This window comes from Arctopsyche grandis, chromosome 8 (genome assembly GCF_051622035.1).
Source record: "Arctopsyche grandis isolate Sample6627 chromosome 8, ASM5162203v2, whole genome shotgun sequence".
NCBI classification, from domain to species: Eukaryota; Metazoa; Arthropoda; class Insecta; order Trichoptera; family Hydropsychidae; genus Arctopsyche; species Arctopsyche grandis.
The window spans coordinates 23192343-23218172 of record NC_135362.1 but is presented as its reverse complement, the minus strand read 5'-3'; the positions used below and the strand labels follow the sequence as shown (position 1 = coordinate 23218172).

Below are 25830 nucleotides of genomic sequence, written 5' to 3'. Positions count from 1 at the left end.
AAATGTGAACCGGTCACAGGACAACCGGTCACTCTAGATCGGTCACACGTGATCACCCGTCACACTAAAACTGGTCACAAAAAAACTGGTCACACCCTAAAACTGGTCACGAGAAAACTGGACACGCCCTAAAATCGGTCAATCAGTTTTCTCGTGAACAATTTTAGGGTGTGACCAGTTTTAGGGTGCGACCAGTTTTCTCGTGACCGGTTTTAGTGTGACGGGTGATCACGTGTGACCGATCTAGAGCGACTGGTTGTCCTGTGACTGGTTTACATATGACTAGTAGTCCGTTTACCATTATTTCAATCCCTATACTCAAATACCGCATATCCAACGACAATGTGTTTTCTACTTCATTGTCATTTTGAATGAATTGCAGACAAATTGTAACTTTAAGTAACTATGGCGCCCTCGGACAATTTTTTCTAAGCGCCCCTAGAAAATTGTGACAAATTATTTTGTGACATTGTAGACAGGAGATAAGTTTCAATTTCAAATAATCAATTTAAGTTTCGCCTTTGGCACTCTAATCTAAAATTTTTTAGGGTCTTTGGCGCCCTAATTTTAAATTTTCGGTGCATGGAGTGGCGCCCCAACATACTCGGCGCCCTCGGACTCCGCCCGACCCAACCCCCCCCCCCTAAAACCGGCACTGTATATAGTACATACCAAAATAAAATCAAACAGATTATTTTCAGCGAGATGTATGAAAATTTCAGACCCATTGGGCGTGGCCAAGAAAATTCGTCCGAGAAGAAAAGCGCCGAACAGCTGATCGGTGACAGCAGCTGACGTTTGGGCGTTGCTTTGTTTTTATTCTGCTGAAGCATCATTCTCTGGACCACTAGGCCATTGGGTCATCGACTCACCTAACCATTTGCATCGACTCTGTCATTCGATTACTATAACAATAAAGATAACAACCGGACTATTGTCATTATTCATTTGAGCTATGAGTGACGCACTTCTATTTCTACCGTCCAAGTTGATTGTTTCCTGTATAGGCTATTAGGTAAAAAAAAAAAAACCACCTTCACCATGGATGACCTCGACGATGCTGTAGCTATGGACCCCCATGAAGCGCTACTCTATTCAGCTCGTAATGGGGATGTTATTAAAGTCAGGGAATTATTAGAAGCTTACAAACAAGGCAATATCGTTTTAGATATCAGCTGTAAAGGTAATTTTTAATTTATTTTAAATATTATGATTATTTTTTATACATTCAATATTTAAAAATTGATTCATTTTTAAAATAAAATACTACTGCAATAACTAAAATGTTAGTTTTGGATTATTTTTCAGTAAAGTTAAGACTTTTTGAAAAAAAAAATCATTTTGAAATGTTATAAATTCCAGGTAAAGCTAAAAGTAACTTGGGCTGGACACCTCTTCATTTGTCTACATATTTCGGACAGTTGGAAGCTGCAGAGCAATTGTTGATTTACGGAGCTGACGTGAATGTTGCCAATGATGCGGGAGATACTCCGCTGCACAAAGCGGCCTTTATCGGAAATGAGGTAAATATTTACAAAGCAAATAATTTATAATTTTGATAACTTGGATTTAAAAGTGTACATAGGAATAGATTAAAAGTAAAACAATAATATTTATTGTCTCAATATTTACAGGAACTTGTTATATTGCTGGTACGTCATGGTGCCGATGTGAATTTAATGAATGGTGAAGGTAAAGTGCCAAGAGACGTATCAAAAACTCAGGATATTCATCGATTGTTGCTGGCAGCTGAACATAATGCTCAACGGGAGAGGGAACTTAATTTACTTGCTGCCGCTAGAGAAGGCAACGTTGATGTTATTAATGAATTGGTATGTGTAATTGTATGTCGATGTAGGTAAGCAGGTTTTCATTTTGTTATTGTTTTAAATTGTCATTCTAAATTGCAGCTGAGATCTTCACAGCCACCGAACATTAACTGTGTGGATGTTCAAGGCAACAGTTGCTTACATTGTGTAGCTTATCGGGGTCATACTCAAGTTGCTGTTATTTTATTACAAAATGGAATCGATTCTACTATCCGGAATATAAGTGGTAATATGTGTTTGAAGTGTGTAATTGTTGTGTTGTATTTTTTTTCAATTAATGGAATCATTATTATATAGGTATACATAATACTATTAAAGATAAGAATATGTTGCAGGAAAATTATTGTTATTTTCAATTATAATTAATATAATTATGATTAATATTTACTACATATGTATGCAATTGAATATACTTATTTATAATCCTTAAAAAATACCATTAAACTTAAACTAAAAAAGTATTTTTGATACTTGATTGATTAGATTTCTATGATTGTATTTAATTTAAATATGATAGTATTTCCTAAAAATCGTTAGAAATAAATTTCATATCTATTATTATACGGTATAATTTTCTATCACAGGTCAATTAGCTGTAGATATAGCAAAGGATAGTCAAATGCGACAAGTTCTAAGCGTTAGACCATTAAGACAAATTCAAAGAACTGCCACTAGATTCGAAGGACAATTGTTAAAACGCTCCCGGTTTCTTGGTTGGAAAACTGTCTGGGTTTGTATATTTATATTTTATAAATAATCACACCTTAAATTATTTTTATAGTTGTATAATCATTGACAAATTCTTAGGCTGTTTTGCAACGTGGTGTATTGTCATACTATGGATGTAGAGCTGACGCAAGCACGGGTGCAACTTCAAGTAGTCGTCGAGATTGGAAATATCTTGACAGTACACGAGTAGTTCCCGGACCTACTGATAATTCATTGCTAGTGTTGCACTTCTCCGATGGTACATCGCATAGACTCCGAGTTCCATCTAACGCTGCTCCGTCGACGCTTGTCGTGAGACAGGTATGTGACTCTTTTTATTATGTGGCTGAAATTATTGCGGTTCTTCATTTTTTATTGTACATGTGCAGGAATGGATGACAGCGTTCAAAGAACACGTAGCATATTCTGCCTACTACTTGTGGGGTTGTGAGGGTGGATCTAATAGCGGAGTCCTCCCCGTAGAAGACGTAGACGACGAAGACGATACAGCTGGTGAAGGTGGCAGACCTCTTGGAAGTATGCAAGATGCTTTGACGGCTGCTGCCAATCATTTAGCATTGCTTGAATCTCAATTAGGCGAATGTGGAGCTTTGGTGTCTGCACTGGAAAAAAGCATACAAATGGGAACGACCCTTCATCAATCAACATACATGGTTTGTTTTGATAACAGCATTCAACAGTTTCTTCCCAATGTCCTTATTAGGTTCTACCAGTTGTTATGTTTTCTGCTACTTGTGAACTGTGTACCTATTGAAATTTTAGAGTTTGACAGATTGGACTTATTTATTTAATTTTTTAAAAATTGCCACAGTGACATTACAGAGTACTCTAATGCGTCACTGTGACCATACATAAAGCATAATACAAATACTATATATATATATATATATATATATATATATATATATATATATATATATATATATATATATTTATACATATATATATATATATATATATATATAAGAATACAGACATATAAGCAAAATACAAATACTATATATAAGAATTAGCGGGACATCTATTTTATAGATAATAAATTTTTGAAATCATATTCAAATAGTGGGTAGGATGGTTTTTGCCAATTTGATATAGGAAACATTTCAAGAATGATATCAGATAAATTGACAAACTCTGATAGGAAACGATCGACTTGGAGTCACAAATATCCAAGTCTGACCAGCAGCATTATCTATGTCTTCCGGCTCCCTCCTACCAGTCTTTTGCCTACCATTAATCATTCTTTAAGCATTTAAAAAAAAATATAACCCAGCAGTTTGAAATCAATGTAAAATGGAAATGAATCAATTCACATGAAGTCTTTACTCCTAACTGAGATATCTTGATTCTATTCTTCGGATCTCAGACGTGACATTATTTGTTAAGTTCTAAATTTGATACAAATAATTTTTATGGTGTAATAAGCTAATTTTTGATATTTTAATGAACGCTGATCAAAAATTAAGCAATAGAGAGATATTAATACTCCTCATGTTGCCATTTTCCAATCCAGGACTTAATTCAGTTAAGAATATTCAAAATAGTGCCTTAAATATCAGTTCATTTAATAAGTTTTGTATTGTTAATGTTCTAGAGATTTCAACATGCAGCCAGTACCGGTCAACGGCTGTTGAGTACACTTCGGCATTGTGCCGCTTTAGTACGGCAGGCCGATGAAACTCGTGGAGCAAAATTGAGAGCTGAAAAAGAACGTTGTAGAGTATTAGAAGAAGCTCTCGCAGTCCTAGCTGCTGAGCATCACGAATTGGAGCAATCATTCGTCGAGCAGTTGTCCGAGCATCAGGGTTCTATTAAGAAAAAGAGGCCGTCCAGGTTTTATGACAATTCCGATGATGAATTCTACGATGCCTTCAATCCAGGTATGTGGGTACTATTGAAATATAATTCCACTCAATTATATGTTTGTAATAAATAATTGTGTTTCAGAATCGGATAGTGATACTATAGTGTCAGGTGGTGATGGTGGGCTGAGTTCTTTAGACAATACACCTCATGTATCCAGAGACAATTCTCCGACACTTAGAGAAGACGGTGTTAAATCTCCTCGTTCTATTGATTCTGAAAAATATCCCGATAGAGCTTCATCGGCTTGTTCACCAGGGCTTGACGATGTGCTGTCTCATTTGAGTCCAGCTAGTTCGTGCAGTACAATTATGACCTGTGGAGGACATGTATACCGGAATGCAAGAAATGATATTGAGCCTTTCATGCTGCACAAATCGAGGTGATTTATTTTGTTATAATATAGATATATACTTTGATTTAAAATATTTTTTGTACATATTTAAAAGTATTTATAGGTTAAATACATAAATTGATATTCTAAAAATTTATTTCAAGTCATTTAGAAAGGTCATATAAAATATGTAATTAGCAAAGGAATACAAATACGCTTAGATTTCAATAATAAATCTACGTTGAAAGTTAAATGACTTGCTTGGCCATGCTAAATTTCGTTTCGGTGATTATTCCGCACAAAGCAATCTCGCACACGTCACTACTTTTTCGATCACGAAACATCTGGAACCCGAAAGTTCCATCCATCAAGAGGAACCCATGCGAACTATGACACTAACAAGAACTCGAGTGCCAGATATTCCGTATTCTCGATTTTCCTGACAACTATGTATTGTCGCGTGCGCGATCGCAATGTACTAAGTAATACGTTTACCGTTGTTCTTTATTAACTAAAAGAAATATATTATTTAGGCGTCAATTGGCTTCAATGTATTATTTTAGTTCAAATGGCCATACACTATACACTGGTCAATATCTGTAGTCCTTCAACACACATTTTTAATACAAAATGAAAATCTTAAATTCTTTAGCTGTCGACAGTTTTGAGCAACTTCAATTTTGAAGTTGAAATAAAAAATTAAGAACGTATAAGTGCGGTTGGATTGAAACGACGGCATTTTTGTAAACATGACTTTAATATGTCGGGCGGGAAGGAAGTAAAGTAGTCGCCACCAACATGGTTGAATCGGTCCAAACTCACAGGATGATCACTCAAACTCGACCATGTTGTTCAAATCTCTTGACATTACTGGGTATATTTGTGCCCTCAATGATACTCCTGTTCACTACTAACTAATAACAATAATTTAATGCAGGCCTTTTTTTTAAATAAAAGGTGCCGGAAATCACTTATTGCCTTAAGTTTTTTTATTAGAAAAGATTATATTCAAATTATATTAAAAATAATATTCGTTTGAAACCTCACGGCACCGAAAGTGAAAAGGTCGAAAAAGCAAATATCGGAAGGCAAAGATCTTAAGTCGAAAGATCAAAAAAAAGGGTGCATGGTAAACGGTACTATTTATATATTATATAATATATATATCAGTGGCGAGCGGTGAAATTATCTCTCTTTTTGTCATACAGCCTTGTTTAATGTGCGCGCGCAGGATATGGGAGGAAAATCCTGTTCCTCTTGTTCCTGTTGTATCCTGCTCGCACAAATTAAGTGAGGATGTACGATGGGGGAAGAGAAAGTTTTACCGCACGCCACTGATATGTATACTAACCGTTTTTCATATGTATGCATGGTAAACGAACATTTTTGACTTTTTCACTGTCGACTTTTTTACGGTCACCCGTTTGAAACATGGAAAATGCCGATAAAAAAGGTGCCGGAACGCAGTTCCACCTCGTTACACGGGAAAAAAGCCCTGTTTTAATTTATTATTAATTTAATTGAAGTGGCCAACGAATATCGCATGGCCAACGGCAGTTATATCCCCCCATATGAGTATTTGCAAATTATGTGGGTACTATTTGAAATTCCAGCGGGGCTCACTGTATCAGTCGCACATAATCAAATGCACCCCACACATTGGGGTTGCCTCGGTTTTTTTTCCACCCCTAGTCACAATTTGCGCAAATATCGAGCGTGCAAGGGTCGCGCCTTTTGCGAGTCAGTTTAGCTCGGGTCGTGGCTCGCGTCGGTCGCGCGTGTCTGTCGTTTCGATTTTCCGACCACCTCTCACCCTCACGAAAATCGCGATTTGACGTTTTCCACCATTTTGTACGTCCTCCACGTGCGGTAATAACAAAAACAATACAAAATGGTCGACTGACACTGAAAACACCCCCCCCCCCAAATTTAAAAAAATAAATTAATAACCACCACCAACCCTCACCCAAAACCAACCCTTCACCACTTTGAGACATGATTGATGTTAACCCCTTCACACTGTATATATACGGTAAAATGCACACTTTTATTATTATCATTATCTGTATTTGATTGCTTGTTGATTATTTGATGCTATGTGCACGTTACCTGTTTTTCCATTATTTAAAAATAATGTTTATTTTTATGCACCGTTTCTAATTATGATTTAAGTTTAAACCTGAGCACTATTTATTCATATGCTTTTATTTTGTTATTTACTTTTTTTTATTTAACTTGTGATGCAATTTGAAAATGGAAAAAAAATGTTTTTATAAAAAATATATAGTATTGATCTTTTTTACAACTAGACCATAGAAATCTATAAATGAAACTGAAAAAAACTGAAAACTTCTATAAAGTACATATGTAATTGTGCTAAACTGGATTATTTAACGATTTAATGATTCATGAAAACTATTACAGTTATCATTCTAGCGGAATTTTGACTTTATTTTGATTTTTCATTATGTTTCTTAATTAATCGTGTATTTTATATGTCAAAAATGCCATTTAAAAAGTCATTAAATATCAATACGTTAAAAAAATTTAAAATACACACATATACATAGATGTGTTTACATGTATTTTTAAAGTCTTATTTTAGAAGACTATACAAAGATTTTAGAAATTTAAACTAAAAGAATGTTTTTAAGTACACATAAATATATACATATATATCATCACATATATAATATCGCTATTCTGCGTGTCTTTGTAAGATAACGCTCGCCGTACTATAATAGTCGTTTCGATTCGACATACATATGTACGTCACAGTTAAAACACTGCCAACAAAACGTACGAATATAATACGAACATAATAATAGATCAATAAAAACCTTCTATATATACTGTTTGCTACCAATGTTTCCTCTAGGCAAATTAGTCTCTGAGCATTTAGCGCCATCTATTGAAAATTTATTTATTTAATTAATTTATTAATTTTTCTATTGTTTATATGAAGGTAGGTAAGTAGTTTTTATCATATTTTTTTCATACTTAACAATTAAATATAAATATTAAATTAAATATGTTTAAAAGATATTTGAAAAAAATACGACCGCGTTTGGATCGAACACAAAACCGACACATTTCTTTTAATTTTACTAAAGCTTAATATGCCATAACCCATGCGATGATATTCCATCGGGCACAACACTAGTATTATATAATAAGAGGCAGTTTACAATTTCTTTTGTTAAAATTTTGACTCAATACTACGCCTTCTCGAATAGCCGAAAACTATGCATTATATAGGTAGAATCGCAATAGTTTTCGTACAAAATTTGTTTGATTTAAAAATATACAAGTGTTATTATGAATTGAATTAAAAAAACATTTAAACAATCAAACTTTATTTTAATTAAAGCACTTTAAAAGGCGATTAAAATACATCAGCATTTCAAAACGAGTAGAAAATTCCATCATAACAGATCAATCGACGAACCAATTCACGCTCATATACAGACACGAATCCAATCACATGTCAATATGACTTCACACAAAACGAACCTGAAATCGTTCGAATATGCGACCTCCGATGCATAATCGATACGCTATTTCCATGCAAAATCTCACACACTAAGCCTATATTGCATAATAGATCACCTCTGTCTATATTTGGGCTTGAAATCATTCCCAGAGTATTGAAATATGAAACATTTCGTCCTATATGTGAGTGAGGATTGACATTTTTCTATTGACGTAGGCGTTTTTTGCTACACTTATGATATTTCGAATGCTTTATTTGAGGTTCGGAAATGAAAGCCTCTCTAAAACCTCTCCAAAATTTCCGACGTCAGTGTCACGAGCCGCATTATATTTCAAAGTTGGTTTTCAGACGACAATTCAAATGTGTTTCGACGCTAAAGCCTCGCAAATGTATTTATATCTGCCATACTGTATCAAGAACATAAATTCAATTTATCTCTGAGAATTATGCTTTCTTCATTTCGTATGATATATACACCAGTATGTACGAGTGGGAAGTGTAATACACTTATAATCTTATAAGGCTTCACATCGATATAAATTATCTATCCCTTTTTTTTCTCAATGACAATAACATTTATATTATAATGAATACAATGCTTCTATAGAAAATTATTTTACGTATCAAATATGCACATTAAAATTAGTTTTTCTCAATGGGTATAGTTATTTTGACATCTCCAATTCAATAGCAATAATCCTTAATAATAGTAATAAGATAATCCTTATCTTTAACATACATATGTATGTATTACAATATTAATGCAAAAATAGCCAATGTGAAGATTAAAATGAGAATGCTCGTAAACGGTAAGATTCGTCTACTGACTAGTTGTACCGTTTATTGAGACGATTCATTGCTCGTAGACTAGCTCATGAAACTCGTACATATGCACATATATTTGGAAATTGCAGTTTGTATAGGTTGTTTATAGTTGAGACGATTCATCGCTCGTAGACGTCGCTGTTTAAGTCGATCGAAGTCCACGCACTGTTTAAATCGATCCGAGTGGAAAACTATACAGTATCGTTTTAGCTTATTTACGGTCAATACCTTTTCGTCAATAATGTAGCTTAGGGGTGGGTTCTGGATCCAAATGAAAGGCAAAAGTCGATTCACAGCACTTATTCAACGATTTTGGAGGTCCACACGGAACCACTGCTCTCTCCAGAATGATCTGATCTACTGTGTGTACCTCCTCATAATGAACAAGTTGCACATCACAGCTTCCCTGATCCATTTATGTGTCTATTGTTTACGCACGCACTCGCCTAGGTCTGTGAAAACTCCAGCGTATCCTTTTTTCGGGCACTTTTTGAATCCTGTTAGCCTAATCCGTGGTATCTATTTTTCACCAACGAATGCACTTATGACAAGTGGATACTTGGATACAGTGGGTACTCTCTCTCATGTTTCCACGTTACAATATTTTTTCAGTTATTGTCATTTAGGTCTAGTTATTGTGTTTCAATATGATCTCCATATTGCATTTGATGAAGATTATCCGAAAAAATCACTCAAAAGTTGGGTGATTTATCTTATATGTATGTATGTAGTGCCTTGAAGGTTTATATTGCATAACTATTACGATACAGCTTTTCCGATTGAACTTTTGTCATTTTTATGTAACATTTTGATTTTCAAATATTATGATAACATTAAATAAATAAATAAAAAATGATATTGAAACAATATATGAAAAAAGGGCTGAGAAAAGGGGGAGGGAGGAGTCGGTACAAATTCTCTGGGCCCGGCTGCTTTTAAGCGAAGCCTGCAAATTTCCGTCTGCTCAGCGGTGACGAATTCTTCGAAAAAATCCACCATAAACAGCCAATTACCTACATATTGTATGTACTTATTAAACGAACAAATATATTTATCATTTTTTTTTTTTGATCATTAAATTAAATTTTCTACCTTCGTATGCAGGTTTGCAAATCATAAACTGCTCAAAATTCTAATCGATTTACTTGCTAAATTCGCTTAACGCAAAAAGGTCCCGACTGAATTTCAAACAACAATTTTCCTATAGTTTGATTATGTAAATTTCTCGCTCTATTACCATATTTAGACTGCTACGTGAAACCGAATGTATTTTAACAATTTTATTTTATAAATATTTACAACAGGACCTACATTCTACATACTTACATATGTATGTACATATATGTATATATTTCCAACTTTTTTCCGAGTTTATGATTAATTGCGACAGACTAATCGGATCATACATCTTCTGTAATACGATAATAAAACTCGTGTGAACACAGCATGTGCAAGTTCATATATATGTATAACCTTTGAGCTGTTTATTTTCAAGTAGATATGTATACATATAAAAAAAATGTTTTGTAAACTCTCACACACGTAAGTGTTCTTGTCAATTCAGAATTTAAATAGAAATGAAAAGGCTAGATTCTACAAGTAGACTTCCTTATATTTAACTGCACCCAAATTAGAACACACGGATATTTGTCTGTATGTATGTATGTACATGGCATGGAGACACATCGCGCGAATGAAAACACAACGCGCGTACGGAGACACAAAAGTAAAAAGCCCCACATATTTTGAGATTTGTATCAATTGAGATGTATACCGCTGTATCTCATTATACCAAACATAATTAATCGTGAACATGCAGGACATCAATTTGTAACGAATAATTATAATAACAGCTTTTTATTCCAGCCGATAGGGAGATTAGTGCTATCCCCATCGTCCATTTAAATAATATATAGATAATATAAATTAATGATACAATAAATAAATATAACATGAAGATATAATAATAATTATGTACATATAATAAATAATAATAATAATAACTAATTAATTCAAAATCAATTTATGGCCGTCGGTTAAGTAGCTCCATCCACCGAATGTACATACAGTGATGAGCGGAAATTAAATGACGCGGTAGAAAGAAAACAATTCGAAGATATAAATACACGGCGACGTAGAGAGGCCGCTCTCATCCTGAGAATGGTCTCAAAGTTAGGCACGTGTCAATCTGAAAACATCTGCGACCCCTCGGTAGCTCGAAGAGAGCACGATAGCAGTTGTTGTATTGTACCTTTAGGGCAACCCCCACTATAAAGCGGTCACATCGGTGAGCCAAAAGACGTGACGTCCCGTACCACTCAGTGTGTTTTCGCCCTTGTCTTTTTCATTGTCTCCTGTTTATATTTCGTCCATAGTTAATAGCATTTCCAATTGAACTTTCTTGCCAACTTGGGTCCTTTGTTTAAATTAAGAACCGTATAAACTCTGCAACTAGAGAAGCAGGCTATGTACATATGTAGGTTAGGCCATGCAATTAGTTTATATAAGTATATCGAAATTCACGTAGGTATATTTCCTATTTAACTTTCCTCTCCATTTGCATTGGGTATAATCTGACTTGCGTCCCGTAAGAGGATTTGCGAGCTAAACTTATATAAATTTGTTTAAAATTTTAATACATAACTGACTAGTATATCATATGCACGTATTATAGATTGCAATCTCATACTTTTATTCGTTAGCAACTTATCGGCAACAGGCTTAAAGTTTTAACTTTCACTTTCGGGACATTCAACAGAGACCCGGACCTGGGCCATATTCGGTGCGAACCCCCTTTTTATCCCCCTGACGTGATGGGTTGGGACTGCGAGCTGCGATCGATAGTCTCCTTCTCATCCCCCTCTTGTCCCGTTTCGGTCAGGACTGTTCCAAATTCGAGAGACTCTTTCTTTATCAATCGTCCTGTCCCAAATTCCCGGAATTCGTATCTGAAAACCCGCATACTGCTGTCTTAGATTGCACAGTTTACCAGAATAGTATTCAAACACAGATTTTGAATTATATCATTAAACCCACAAACATACGTATAGGATCTGACTGTCAAGATACATAGTAAAATGAGTTTAAAACATTGTTCAATCGGCGGAGTGCCACACGGATCTAAGCATTCGCTAAGTCTCACATGGACAGGATGACAACTCAACCATTCTTCAACGCATGCATGCCAAGCTAATCATTCATACATGCATTCTTCTAGGCTAGAAAATTAAATCTCACATACGGGTCTACCCCACGGGATCGAATTAGAAATGCACGAAAAACCAAATATCGGAAGGCAAAGATCGAAAATCGAAAGATCTTAAGTCGAAAGATAAAAAAAGGGTGCATGGTAAACGGTACATACTCACTTAATTTGCGCGAGCAGGATACAACAGGAACAAGAGGAACAGGCTTTTCCTACCGTATTAATGTGCGCGCGCAGAATACGGGAGGAAAAGCCTGTTCCTCTTGTTCCTGTTGTATCCTGCTCGCGCAAATTAAGTGAGTATGTACCGTTTACCATGCACCCTTTTTTTTATCTTTCGACTTAAGATCTTTCGATTTTCGATCTTTGCCTTCCGATATTTGGTTTTTCGTGCATTTCTAATTCGATGTTAGGTGCCACTTTTGGGCAATCTGTTTAGCCCCCTATGGTAAAATATATCAAAATAACCAATTCACCAGCAGCGAAAGTCCTGAGCCCAATCCTTAGCTGCAATTCAAAACCATGTAATCAATTATAGTAATATTAGCTGATTACCCGAGTGGACTGAAATTGTTTAAAAATGATTAGAAGATTTGTTGGTTCTAAATTATTGATAACTGTAGATTTGCATATCAGACAAACAAACAAACATTCATCTTCATATACACACAGATGTAAATTTCTTGCATTTTGATATCTACTGACGAAATTTGGTTGAGTCTAAAATCCTCGTCTCGTCAAATCGTCTCCTGTCAAAGCTTGCCGATTTTATTTTTATCTGATGTAATTTATTGAGACGGTTCTTTGCAAAATCGGCTTTTCCCATTATCGTTACATTGCGACTAGTTTCATGATTGCTCATACATATATTCGCTGCTATTTTGTGGTGTGTGCATTATGTATGTGGTGACGCATTGAGAATTCTGGTTTTAGCGTCGGTCCATTTGGAATTGAACCATTAAATTATCTACTATTAAATTAAATTATCTACTATTAGATTAAATTATCTACTATTAAATGAAATTATCTACTATTAAATGAAATTATCTACTATTAAATTAAATTATCTACTATTAAATTAAATTATCTACTATTAAATTAAATTATCTACTGCGTATATTTATATAAAGAAGAATATTCATTTGTCCACTATGCAAATCTACAGTTTTGAATTTATAACCACCAATTTTGACATATTATTTGGCAATTTTTGAAAAGGGTTAGAGCCTTGGGTCTATGCAAAATCTATTTTAATTCCCAAATTTCAACCACCCGAGCAATGCTGAACAATTTGGATAGTACCATGTATGTTAATGTTACAGTCAAAGTGTTGACTCTGGTTTGTTCATGAACATGCTAGTTTGTTCATACGCGAATTATTGGTTTTAGTATTAGTGCCAACAGTCAAAACCTATCTTCAAATAGATTCACCATTCGTCGCCTGAAACTTCAAGCTGTCAAAACATCAAGTATTTAAAAGGGAAATCTTATGGAAACCATATTACAACGTTTTTATAATTCCCGTTTCCGTTAATATTAAAAATATTATAGAGTAACCATTCAATATAATATGTACTTAGAAGATGGGAACGATTAAGGATACTTAGACTTATGCCTAATATGTACCTACATAGTTTGTGTATGAAAAAACTATGTAGTTCGTTATGAACATACTAGTTTGTTCATTGTTAGTTTGTTAGTCTAAGTTCTAACACTCAAAAGCTATCTTTAAATAGACTCACTAGCGTCGCATGAAACTTTTAGCTGTCAAACTTTTGAGCTATCAAAACGTCAAATATTTAAAAGGGACATCCTATGGAAACCACATAACAACGTTTCTATAATTTCTGTTTCCGCTAATATTAAATATATTGCAACCCAGGGTAGGCATATATGTGTACATAGAGGATGGATAAATGATTAAGGATACTTAGACTTGTGCCTAATACATAGTTTGTGCATGAACTAACGAAATGTACACTTTCACCGTTACATATACATATATACATATTATATAACACCTCAAGGTCATATATCGCTGCGTGATACGGAATTTATATACAGAAAGTTTCATAAATAGATGTTAATATACAGTAGAGTTTAATTAAGGATCAACCGTAATACGAGGCCTATCTCTCTAATTTACATTAAAATCACAACAATGTTTTTGCAGTATATAAATGTGTGTATTATGTTTGGAGATGAATCACTGATTATTCAAACGAAAATCACTCGATCGGAAATGCGACTCATATTTGAAATGTTTCAATCGAAAACGAGTATATGTTATGTTTCATTTGATCTCCATTAGTATGCGATAAGTTTAAATCGTTCGGAATATAGGCAGAATTTTTCCCTTTGATGCAAATGAAAATTCATACATTTTCCGACCGAACCCATGTACATATGTATGTATGTATGTACGTACAACATTTTCAAATTATCCACCCTCTCCTTTGATTTAGTCTTGAATGTGAAAGATTTTCCGCTCGACGGAAAACTCCACTCCGTCGCAATTTACCCCTTGTTATTATTTCGTAACAGGTTTTTCCATTTGCGCGATTGAAATTCGCTCTCCCATTATTTTTCGGAATTTTTCGTCCTCCGTTATTAAATTTCCATCGAAGCGTTCTTTTTACGACTTTTCTCGACCTCCTCCTCCCCCCACGAAAAACACATACAATATTACGATCCGGTTGTATTATTATTAGTTGCGTATCGGAAAGCCATTAACGCTCACACTCGAATCGATTACTTTTCTCGGAGTTCCAGGATTTATATACATACGACAGTATAAAAGACTTTGACATCTCGATGGGGAGGCTATTTGACGTGTTTTTTTTTCCTGCAGGCCGCTCTGTCAATTGGTTTGACGAAGGGTCAAATCCCAATCGTCCATAGGAATTCCGAGAATGGGAAATCAGTGGGAAAATCTCCTCGTTATTTCTTATCGGGGCAGATTTTTCCGTATTCTGCACGTATTTCGCATGTTATGTATATCACTACATATGTATGTATGTTATATAAGAACTTGGCAAAGGATTTCGTGGCACTATTTGGCACTTGTCGAATCTGTGCTAATCGATGTGCAGTTTTGAAAATTATTTAACCTTAAATACGTGTACTATATGTATATTTATAAAGCGTATTTGTTTGAAAAGTTTGGAATCAGTAAAAAAAATATTTCGGCTTTTATTTATTTTAATACAATTTTAATCGAATGCAATTGCTTTGATCCAAATTTTATTTATTTATTTATTCAATCAATCATGCACACTCTTCTAACAAATTGCTCCAACACGACGAGTATGCTATATAATCTAAGAATTATTTATTAATTATATAAATTGGAATAAACCCATTTATTAAACACGGTCAAACGATTAACAACCACAAAGACATCTATGTACAATTTTTTGCATCTTTTTCTAATCAGCGAAAATCGAGATGTTGAATAACTCGAATTTTTACGAAATGGGACAGGGTTGCCAATTTGTTGGAACCGTTTCAATAAAATTAGATAAATTGGCAAGCTCTGATTGGAAACAATCGACTTTGGAGGCACATGTTCAAGGTCTGGCCAACAGCAGGATAGAACCCGAGACCACACAATTGAAAGCACTACATACTAATCATTGATCTATGCTGTTGGTTAATATACTAATAGTATATGATTTCAATTGGTACCATTCTGGAGATATTTTCCATTGTGACATTATTGAATTTCGATAGAGCAGGTCCTCGGCATTAATGCCCTGCAGTGCGTGACGCACTTTCGTCCTTAGTAGGGTAGGGTGCGATTTGGGTCATCGGGTCAAGGCTTTAGCCCTTCCGTTGAAAGTGTGAGTGATTCACAAATCGGGTCCTTGACACGCACCTGGTGCCGTCAATGGCTACATTCGGGATTCGTACGAGTGTCTGTTGAAATTCGTAGGAAAAGCTGAAATTTTTCACAGCGGATTTTCCGATTTAAATGCCATGAAATCGTACAAATGGCGGATTTTCGCGGTCCATTTTTTGCTTACTATAAATGGTATTTAGGTGACTCTAACTTACTGTGACATACATTGTATTATGTCCAGATATATGTAATATACTACATATTTCTTGTCATACTCTTATCTTACTTAAGTATTATGCAATGTATTGATGGACAGATTTGCCTAGTTATCTATGTAGTTAGAAAATACTTTTCCACATATATGTATGTACATATGTATGTGGTACACCGCAGTCAACTGTTAGAGCTATTGCATACCAACAAATAGGCCATGGGTTCAAGTCCCGGCCAAATATACTGCTGGCGAAATCCTATAGTTATTAAAACAAAGATTGACGGTCTCCTGTTAGAATTTTCCGATTTTTTGCCTAATTGTTGTAACGGATCCAATAAATTGCTATCCTCCCCCTCAGTTTCTCGCAAATTCAAGTTATTAGCGTCTTGAATTTGTTGAATCTTATATACTGCTACCGATTTACATAATGTATTTCTCGCAAATTTGGTGTGTATCAAAATTTTTGGTAACTGTTCCTACATATCTAACCATGTGGTTAGATATGTAGGTCTCGCCTTGAGGTAGTTCCTATCATGGCACATATGATTGATATATAATAAAAATAAATATGGTATTTATTCACAATACAATATAATTGATGGATGACTTGTTTGAAAAATTCCAAAAAAATTCTTATATAGCCTTATCAGGCCTCACAATGTTGCCTAACTATGTAAATACTGAACATTTTGGCTTCATTGTGATCGTTCGAAAGATTTTGAAGCTTTCTTATGCACGATGGATTGAATCATATTTATGGGTCTGCCGTGTTACGAAACCTCTCACACAAATCTTCTGTGACAGATGAAGTTGTTGGTTAGGTTTGTGAGGTAATTTTTCCTGAGAATTATCTCAGAAGCCTTATCTGTCTTACCCCGTGCTCTAATTCGTTCGATAAAAGATTATCAGAAACAAAATCCAGAGATTTATTTATCGATGTATCTTAAAGGATCTGTTGTAATCACTCTTGCTACGGAAAATTTCATAGACAAAGCTTTATCTCTCGCACGCTCACCCGGCCGTCCGTGTACAAATAATCCAGTGGGTGTGGCTTCGTCAGTTTTCACGGCGCGATCTTCTTCATTCTTATGAACTTATATACATAAGTATATAAGTTCTGTATGAGGCTGTATATACAGGCTGATAAATTTAAAAAAAAAAATTTGAAATCTCCATACTTGTCCATACAAAAATACATATATGTACATGTTACGGTGAAATTGTTATTTTCAGTGAAATTATAATTTCTGTCACTCAAGCAGTGAGTACGGATGTAACAATAGAATTACAAATTCACTTCTCAATGTCAGTAAATTTGTAATTCGATCGCTAATGCACCATGCGATAGTGCACGTCATACTACCAACCATAACTTAACCTAACCTAACCTAACCTGAGTTGATAAGATATTATAATGTGTTTGCTTTCGCATGTCGTAACTAATAGAGGACCATGAGAAGAGTGGGAATGGAGATGATCAGGGTTGTGACGTTGGGTGGCACGATTCGTGTCGGCGACGCACTCACAATAATCTTAAAACAATGGCATTTCACTTTCATCCAACTGTCAATATGTAATTTCCGTAGTGAAAACTTAATTATTATTAGATATGATTTTATTGAAACGTCAGTGTAATTATAATTTCACTGTGACATACATATAATATATATTGTATATATGTATGTATATGTAGGTACCATGTAATGTAAAAATAGTACTATAAAAATTTATGTATATGATATATCTTACAAATTTTTATCCTTTGACTTGAAAGTGGCATTTTCGACATTGGAAAAGTTCCCTCAAAAGCAAATTTGTCAACCGCTTACATCAAACGTCTTTTCATACTCAGTTCTATTATATTTAGCTTAAATACGACTAAACCGAAATTTTCACGTAATAAGCATTCATCCATCAACGACAATATTCAATTTAAACTTTCGCTTTTATCGGTTTTAATCATCGTCCCCTCACCCTTAAGCCTCTCCGTAATTAAATATCTTCGACGGCAAAGTATCCATTAATGAACGCAAAAAAAAAAATTCTTGATTCTTTTGAATTTTTTTACTCGACCTGTTTCTCCCTCTCTTGAGAAATTAAATTGAGTTTTCGAAATAATTGAACCTGGGTTTGTACAATTTTTTTTCTTCGCTTTATTTTATCCACGACCCAGTTTGTTTAAGATGAGGGTACTATCTAAACCACTCAAGTCGCCATTTCAGCCACGAGCTCTACCTATTTTAATATGTACATATACATACGTATATACAGCCTATATTTGTACTTCAACGTTGAGACGTTTTACGTGTATAAACTAATTTTTGTAAAATAAACATTGTACATCTCTCACAAAGTTTCCAAATACATAATGTAAATAAAAAGATAGCGAATTGAAATAGGCGCTTATTTTGTATGCATGTGTACGTTCAAATGATTTATTCTAGCACCCTTTCTGTGAGAACTCTCATTCATTCCCGGGTATTGGCGAACAATATATGAATACCGAATGCTCATTGAAACGTCAGAGGTCAAGCGCAAATTGTTGCCACACAAGGTTAAAGGTTCGTTCATACCAGCACAGCTCAAGCCGGCAACTGCTTGTTAAAAACAGTACAAAAAATATTCTTTAGCACATTTCATATGGACACTATCATGTGATCCCTAACGTCTATGTGGCGTATCCAAAAAACGGTCACGATATATTCACATTATACGGCAATACATGTCACCGAAACATATCAAGTAGAACCGGTTTTCTTCGATATTCACGCATGACGTGACGTCATAGTGGCAAATGCACCCGTACTATCCAAAGTGTTGCCAGGTGTATATTAATATTTGACTGGACGATACTACCCAAGCAATTTATGTATATATGTATATAAGTATTTTGCCTTGCACTCGTCTAAAGCAAGTATCAACGTGCCTAAAACGAGCGGTGCTGTTTATCATGAATAGAACTGGTTTTTTCCGTACATAGTTGTGCCGAGCTGTTGATGTCCAGTGCTGGATAATATAAACGGACCTTAAAGCATTTCGTTTTACATCCAGTCTAGATATACTCCCCTTGCTGAAAAAATTAAAACTTTTTATTATACTTACATATTTTATCTTTCAGAATATTCTGAATTAATTTGCACTACTATTCGATTATTACATTTCCATAGCACGTTCTGAAACCGAAGTTGATGGTTATGATACTGCGACCGCCGTCTTTGATGTCTCAAATCTTTATTAAAATGATTAGCTCATTCATAAAATGGTTTCTTTGATCTATTGTCTTTCAATGTCTGTGAAAGCCTTTATAATATCAGCTCTTTTCAAGTGTTAGCTTTGTACTTCTATCTATGCTCACAGATTCAAAGACAATTTCAAACTGACTTACCAATACACGTCTGTACATATGTATAGGTAAGGATCGTATAGCATTATTGCGAATATCTGATAAATTAATTCCCAATTAGCAATAAATAAAATCACTTTCTGAAAACTATTTGATTGCCTTGCGTACATACATACTTATAACCAGCAGCATAGATCAATAATTAGCATTTGATGCTTTCAATTGAGTGATCACGGGTTCTATCCAGTATGCTGCTGGCCAGACCTTGGATATAAGGTTGATCTTTTCCTATCATATTTTGCCAATTTATCTAATTTCATTAAAACGGTTCAAGCAAATTGGCAACCCTGTCCCACCTCTTTTGCAAAATTTCGAGTTATTCAGCATCTCGATTTTTGCTGATTAGAAAACGCTGCAAAAATTTGTCTATAGATGTCTCTGTAGCTGTTTATCGTTTGACCATACATACATATGTTCATAAATTTCGTGTTTAATAAATGGGTTTATATTTATTTCATTGATTAATAAATGATTATTAAACTGTATAGCAAACTCGTCGCGTTGGAGCATGTACTGTACTGTAGTATTTTTTAGTATATTTTGATTTGCATTTAAAGTTTGCATGCGCATTTTAAATATTCAAATATATTGTAACTATGTTTGTTATTATATTGAATGAATAAATATTGTATTACGTTATTATTTATTTTGTTTTGTTTCAGCGTTTAAAGAATGCTTACATCTCTCGAAGTTAATGGAAACGTTCGCATGCTTGAAAGCTTTTTGTTTGTATCTCAAATATCTTTTATGAATATTATTATTTTGATCTCATCAATTTTGATTATTTTATGTTAATTTATGTACCTTACCGTTTTAGGTTTTATGAAATGTGTAGGTTTACAGTTTGCAAGAAAATGACAACTATTTTTTGAACCTTCCTATTAAAAGTACTTTTTAAAAATATGAGCTAAAATATAAAGATATTTATTATTCATTACGTACAAAATTATCCGCTGTGATAATTGCTCAAATGTATTGTTATAATTTTAATAAAATTCATTACATATTAAAATTTTCTTCATTTTTTTCATTCCTTTCAGATATACATACATATCTACTCATTTTCATGTAAACATCGTAAACAATGAATTTTTTTCACGTAATATAAATATATTTTGCCTTCTATTGTACTTTTATTGTGACTAGACTGTATTGTTTTCCGTTTTCAAACCTCAATTTCCACAATGGGCGACAGTGATTTAAAACCTCCGAGGAAACTTTTCTTCTACCATTTTCCACACATTTTTCCCGTATTTATTTTCCACCACTCAAATAAAGTGCCGACGAAGTGTTTACCTTGAAAATTTTCACACAACGCATATTCGTTTCGTTTACGATATAATTTATTTGCCTTAAAAGCATGCTTACTGTGATGAACGCTTGTTACGTTTGATTGCTAACAAACTCGCACACACAACTAACACAACCAAAAAATAAACCTTCCGTTTAGGTTAATGCCAACCCGTAGAACTGTATAACATATAAATTAACTCGTTTGGGACATGGTGTATTGAAAATTTAAACAGTTGGAGAAGTAAACGGGAAGATCAGAAGATAAATACCCCCTCGCGGGGAACATGGATCCTGATTCAACCACCGATAATGACGTCAACCATGAACATGAATTTAGGTATGTATTGAATTTTTTGTGTATTTTTGTGTGACGTCATGGAAAATGTCGTTGGATTAACCCTTTCGGTGGTACGTGACATTTTGCCGTGACCTCGCGTCTATCTTCCATCAACGTTACTATGTAAATGTTATACAAAACACTGTCAGATGTGTTGAAAATGTACGTGGATAAAGTGTCACTTTGTGGATTATGGTATTGGAGATATCTGACTTTGATTATTCGGAGGTTGAATAGGTAAACAAAATTTGAGATAGAACTTTCTAGAGCAACTAAAAAAACTCAATTATCAGATATCAATTCAATACATATATGCTATTCATTTGATCTACAATATGAAGATATTCTCATTAATGTGTCATTTAAATGAATTATCATTTAAATAAAACATCACAAATTTTTGGATTTGCTTAAAATATAATTAATTTGAAACTCTCAAGTTTATATTCGTGTAAATAAGCATTTGCCATTATATCATACTAAAGTGTAAAAACTAAAATATGTACATATGTACAAAAATTGATTGATCTATGAATAGATTTCTAGTATTGGTTAAATTATTGAGGCTCTTTATAATACAAAAATGAGCATATTTTATATGTCATCATCATCATCATCGTTTACAGCCATTTACCATTCACTGCTGGGTGAAACGCTTCTTTGTTTTGCGCATCTCTCATTTCTTCTCACCCTACACATCTTCCTTGCGACCTTACTTTCACCCTTTTACATTTTCTCAGGTACCATTCTTGCACTTCTTTTGTCCACATTTCTTCTAGCTACATGACCCACCTATTCCCATTTTATATAATCTATTCGCTATCTCCACTATTTCCACTACCCTTGTCATACTTCTCACCCACATATTCCATTTCCTATATCTTCTCCTTATGCCTGGCATACAAAATTCCATACTTCTTTAAGTGCAATGGACTTTGTGTAGCATCTTGGCGTTTTATGTCCAAGTTTTACAACCATACGTCATCACTATAAATATGAATTCAATGAATTTCATAAAATTTGCTTTAATCTTTATGAAATGAAAGCCCACCGACTACTAAAGCCTTTAAAATCTTTACTCTATAGACAAAGCTGCGAATTTAATTGCAATGTTTCTATACTCAATCGTATCTTTTTAACTTGTTTATACCGTATAATTTGTTTTTCAATACTAAAATGTCAAGTTAAAGCTTGACAACTTCAAGATTGTGCTTATTTAGCAGTTCGTTTATGTCGAGTTGTTATTCGGCGAATTCCTTCCCCGCTTATCTTTTATAAGTGGCTTAAATGTGAACTTTGCAACAGCAGGAAATTGGAAAATAGGTTTATCATCTTATTAGATTTCATTTTGAAAAACTTTCCTTTAAATTTATTTATATTTCATGATTGTTTATCATTGAACTGTGTATGTACTATTAAGTTGTGTAATTTTACCTGTACTTCTATAAAGTAGAGCAAAAGGTAGATTAGATTCTAGAAAGGTACTTTATATTAAAATTTTATCAATTTCCTACATAGAAGTAAGTACGTATTTATTTCCTTTCATCCCTTAATGTACAATATAATCCAGTGGAGTAGTCCGTTTCGGTTCGCCTCAGTAACCACGAGTTGCTATCGGGATTCTGTCGGGATACGCTACCAACATCCGACATTAAGCCTGTATTTCACACCTGCGAAGCCTTTCTGTGATTTCTAACGCATGTTTAATACTCTCCCTAACATTGTTTCCGAATGTAACCATGATAATACCCACACCTGTAACGCTCAAACTGCTAAATTCAAACTCAAATGTAAATCTATTACAATTTTTTGCCTTTTGAATCCTAACCTAGGTCATGACACAAGAAAATCTAAGATGTAAGATAAAGTAACAATACCTCTTATGTTGACTAGAGATAGAATGGCCTATTTTATTTGCGTCAAAGTAATTCTAAAAATGTTTGAAATTGTTTATGAACGCCCGTAAATTACCACAATGAATGAAAATATATCTAATTAAATACTTTATAGTAAAATTATTCAAGTTTTTGAAAATTAAATAAGCAAGACAATATTGACAATGATGAAATAAATGAATTTTTGGATAACAACAAATGGCAAGAACACACTCAATAGTGCGGCACGGGACGCGTAGGTTAGACTACAGCTGTGATAGGCATGTCTTTGTGTCAATGTGTTAATTCGTATGATCTTATTACTTCGACAAATTTTTTCTACATTTCTTCAAATATGGTAATCACCGCTATCCATCCGAAAACGCCCCAAGGGTGAGTTTTGCCAAGGCTCGCGATAGTACAGATTAAATGTGCTAATGTTTTTTGCATATGCAAAATTATCTTAAAAAATACGTGTCTCGTAGTTTTTCATTTCATTTTCATTTTCGCTTGAAATCTTGAGCTAAGACGTACGTACATAGTTCTGACAAACACAGCAGGCAAATTCACTTGAATTCACCTAAATTGAATTAGTATTATTATTTGTAAGTATATATAAATAATGCATTTAATTCTATCCAAAGTATTTATTTAGAAAAAAAAAAGTTTTTTGATAGTAATTTTAATCAAAACCTTATTTTTTTAATAATTTCATTTCAAAAACAAAAATGGATAATCCTACTCTTTCTTTTATTTGAAAATTTATATTTCTTATGGTGCCATTATGAGTTGCCAAATTTGTTTATATGTACTGTATATAAATGTATAATATTATTAATTAATTGAAATTAAATTCAAATGATGGTGCCAAATGAGGGTAGTTGGCCAATTTGTCGAGGAACCACTTCAACAATGCAATAAAAAAAATTGGCAAATTCTGATTGGAAACGATCGACCTGGAGTCACACATATCCAAGGTCTGGCCAACAACACTGGATCAGGCCTCGAACTCGTGACCCCTTATTTTCTAGCATTATACGCTAGCCACTTGCTCTAATGCTCTAATTCTCTAATCTAAAATGTTACTAAATAATTACAACTGAGTAGGACCAGCTTTTATAGGAAACTATCATGAAATAATAATATTAACGAACAACTATAAATTTAAATATATTTTTGCATCCATATCTACGATTGTATGACGTATCCAAATAGTGAGTTCGTTATATAACTAACCAATTGTATGGAGAAAAGCTTGAACAACATATACTGTAGAACTTTATTGTAGTAGATTGTATTTATATATGTACATCGTAATTCTGATAGTTATACCCTTAATATTTTAGCACCGCAGAACTAGAATCAGTGTACATTTACGGGTTTAATCCTCGACTTGATTTATAGCGCATTAGTTCGGTGTAAATGCGGCTTTACTTTACGTAAGGGCGTACCCGGCGTATGGAGAAGGGGGGGCGGCAGAGCTTCAGATCGATACTTTGCGCCCAGCTTCCCTTTCGCCGCCTACAGCACGGGCCTGACCTTAGCCCCGTAGTCCATTCATGAAAACCCCCCCATTCAAAACTCGATTATGCAAGCTCGATAAGTAAGTGCGAATTGAAAACGTCACTTTTGGCATATTGGTTTTTTTTGCACGATAGTCTTTGGAACGTATCCTCCGTACAAAAAGAGGATCGTAATCGAATCCGAGCGTATCATGTCAAACATTTGTATTATATTAGTTAGTGAAGTTGTCTTGGGAATGGTTTTTATATCCAGTGGTTTCTCTTTGACTTCTGGTAGTGATGATAATTTGTATGGAGCCGTTATATCAATATTACTGTCAGATAAAGACTTGCAAACTTTGACGGGAGATGATCAATCTAGATTTTATCACAATCAAGATCTTGCCAACAGCGATAGACATATGTACTTGTTGCATAAACTTTTCAACCGAGCACGAGATTTGATCCCACGGTTATTTGCTTGTAACCGTTTCAATTGTAAAAAGCTTCGGAATATATGACACTTTTAGGTAAAGTATGCATTGTGTAATGACATACGTACATAGTTTTCATACACTTATGTACGTGAGATGAAACTACTGTGTATTCACATACAAATGCTAGTGTTGAATTTGGATTTATGGTTACTGTAAAGTATAGCACCTCTGGGTACTACTTTAGTTAAAAAATAAATAAAAATATTATTGAATTACTTCATCAGATTTGAAAGAAAAAAATATTATCGTTATAAACTTTATTTATATACATATAATATGTAGATATGTGTTACAGTTAATATGTATTTTCAGTTGTAATATATTCCAACTGACGTTTTAGGTCATTCATATTCGAATACAATGTAACTAGTATATTATATCTCTACAAGCGCAAATACACTTTCAACAATGTGCGCCTGTTGTAATATAACAGTTGAGTTTTGGCAGATCTGATGTTTTGTAAATGCTTTAGAATTTAATAATGCGATAATAGCTCTAGGAATGTGCTCAAAACAAATATGTGACTTTTCAACGTTTTCACGACAACCTAACCTGGTACCAACGTACAGTTGAACTGTACTTTCAGTTGAA

At 34.0% G+C, this 25830-nt stretch overlaps 2 protein-coding genes across 3 annotated transcripts in view; one reads left to right on the top strand and one right to left on the bottom strand.

Annotated features, from left to right (window-relative positions):
• LOC143915452 (uncharacterized) overlaps positions 1 to 25830 on the bottom strand; it is a 668062-nt gene that overhangs the window by 265749 nt on the left and 376483 nt on the right. The window lies entirely within an intron of this gene.
• On the top strand, positions 578 to 20860 carry LOC143915455 (oxysterol-binding protein-related protein 1-like). 2 transcript variants are annotated; one of them, XR_013260911.1, is made up of 11 exons: positions 662 to 1183; positions 1363 to 1523; positions 1635 to 1832; positions 1911 to 2055; positions 2414 to 2559; positions 2637 to 2858; positions 2927 to 3211; positions 4153 to 4438; positions 4506 to 4803; positions 20399 to 20461; positions 20554 to 20859. XR_013260911.1 is itself a non-coding variant. In XM_077436117.1 (10 exons), the coding sequence occupies exons 1-10, from the start codon at positions 1042 to 1044 to the stop codon at positions 20403 to 20405; spliced, it is 1890 nt and encodes a 629-aa protein (XP_077292243.1). In that variant the 5' UTR covers positions 578 to 1041; the 3' UTR covers positions 20406 to 20860. The 2 variants fall into 2 exon arrangements, 1 of the variants encoding a protein (XP_077292243.1); XM_077436117.1 differs by having other exon boundaries at positions 578 to 1183; positions 20399 to 20860.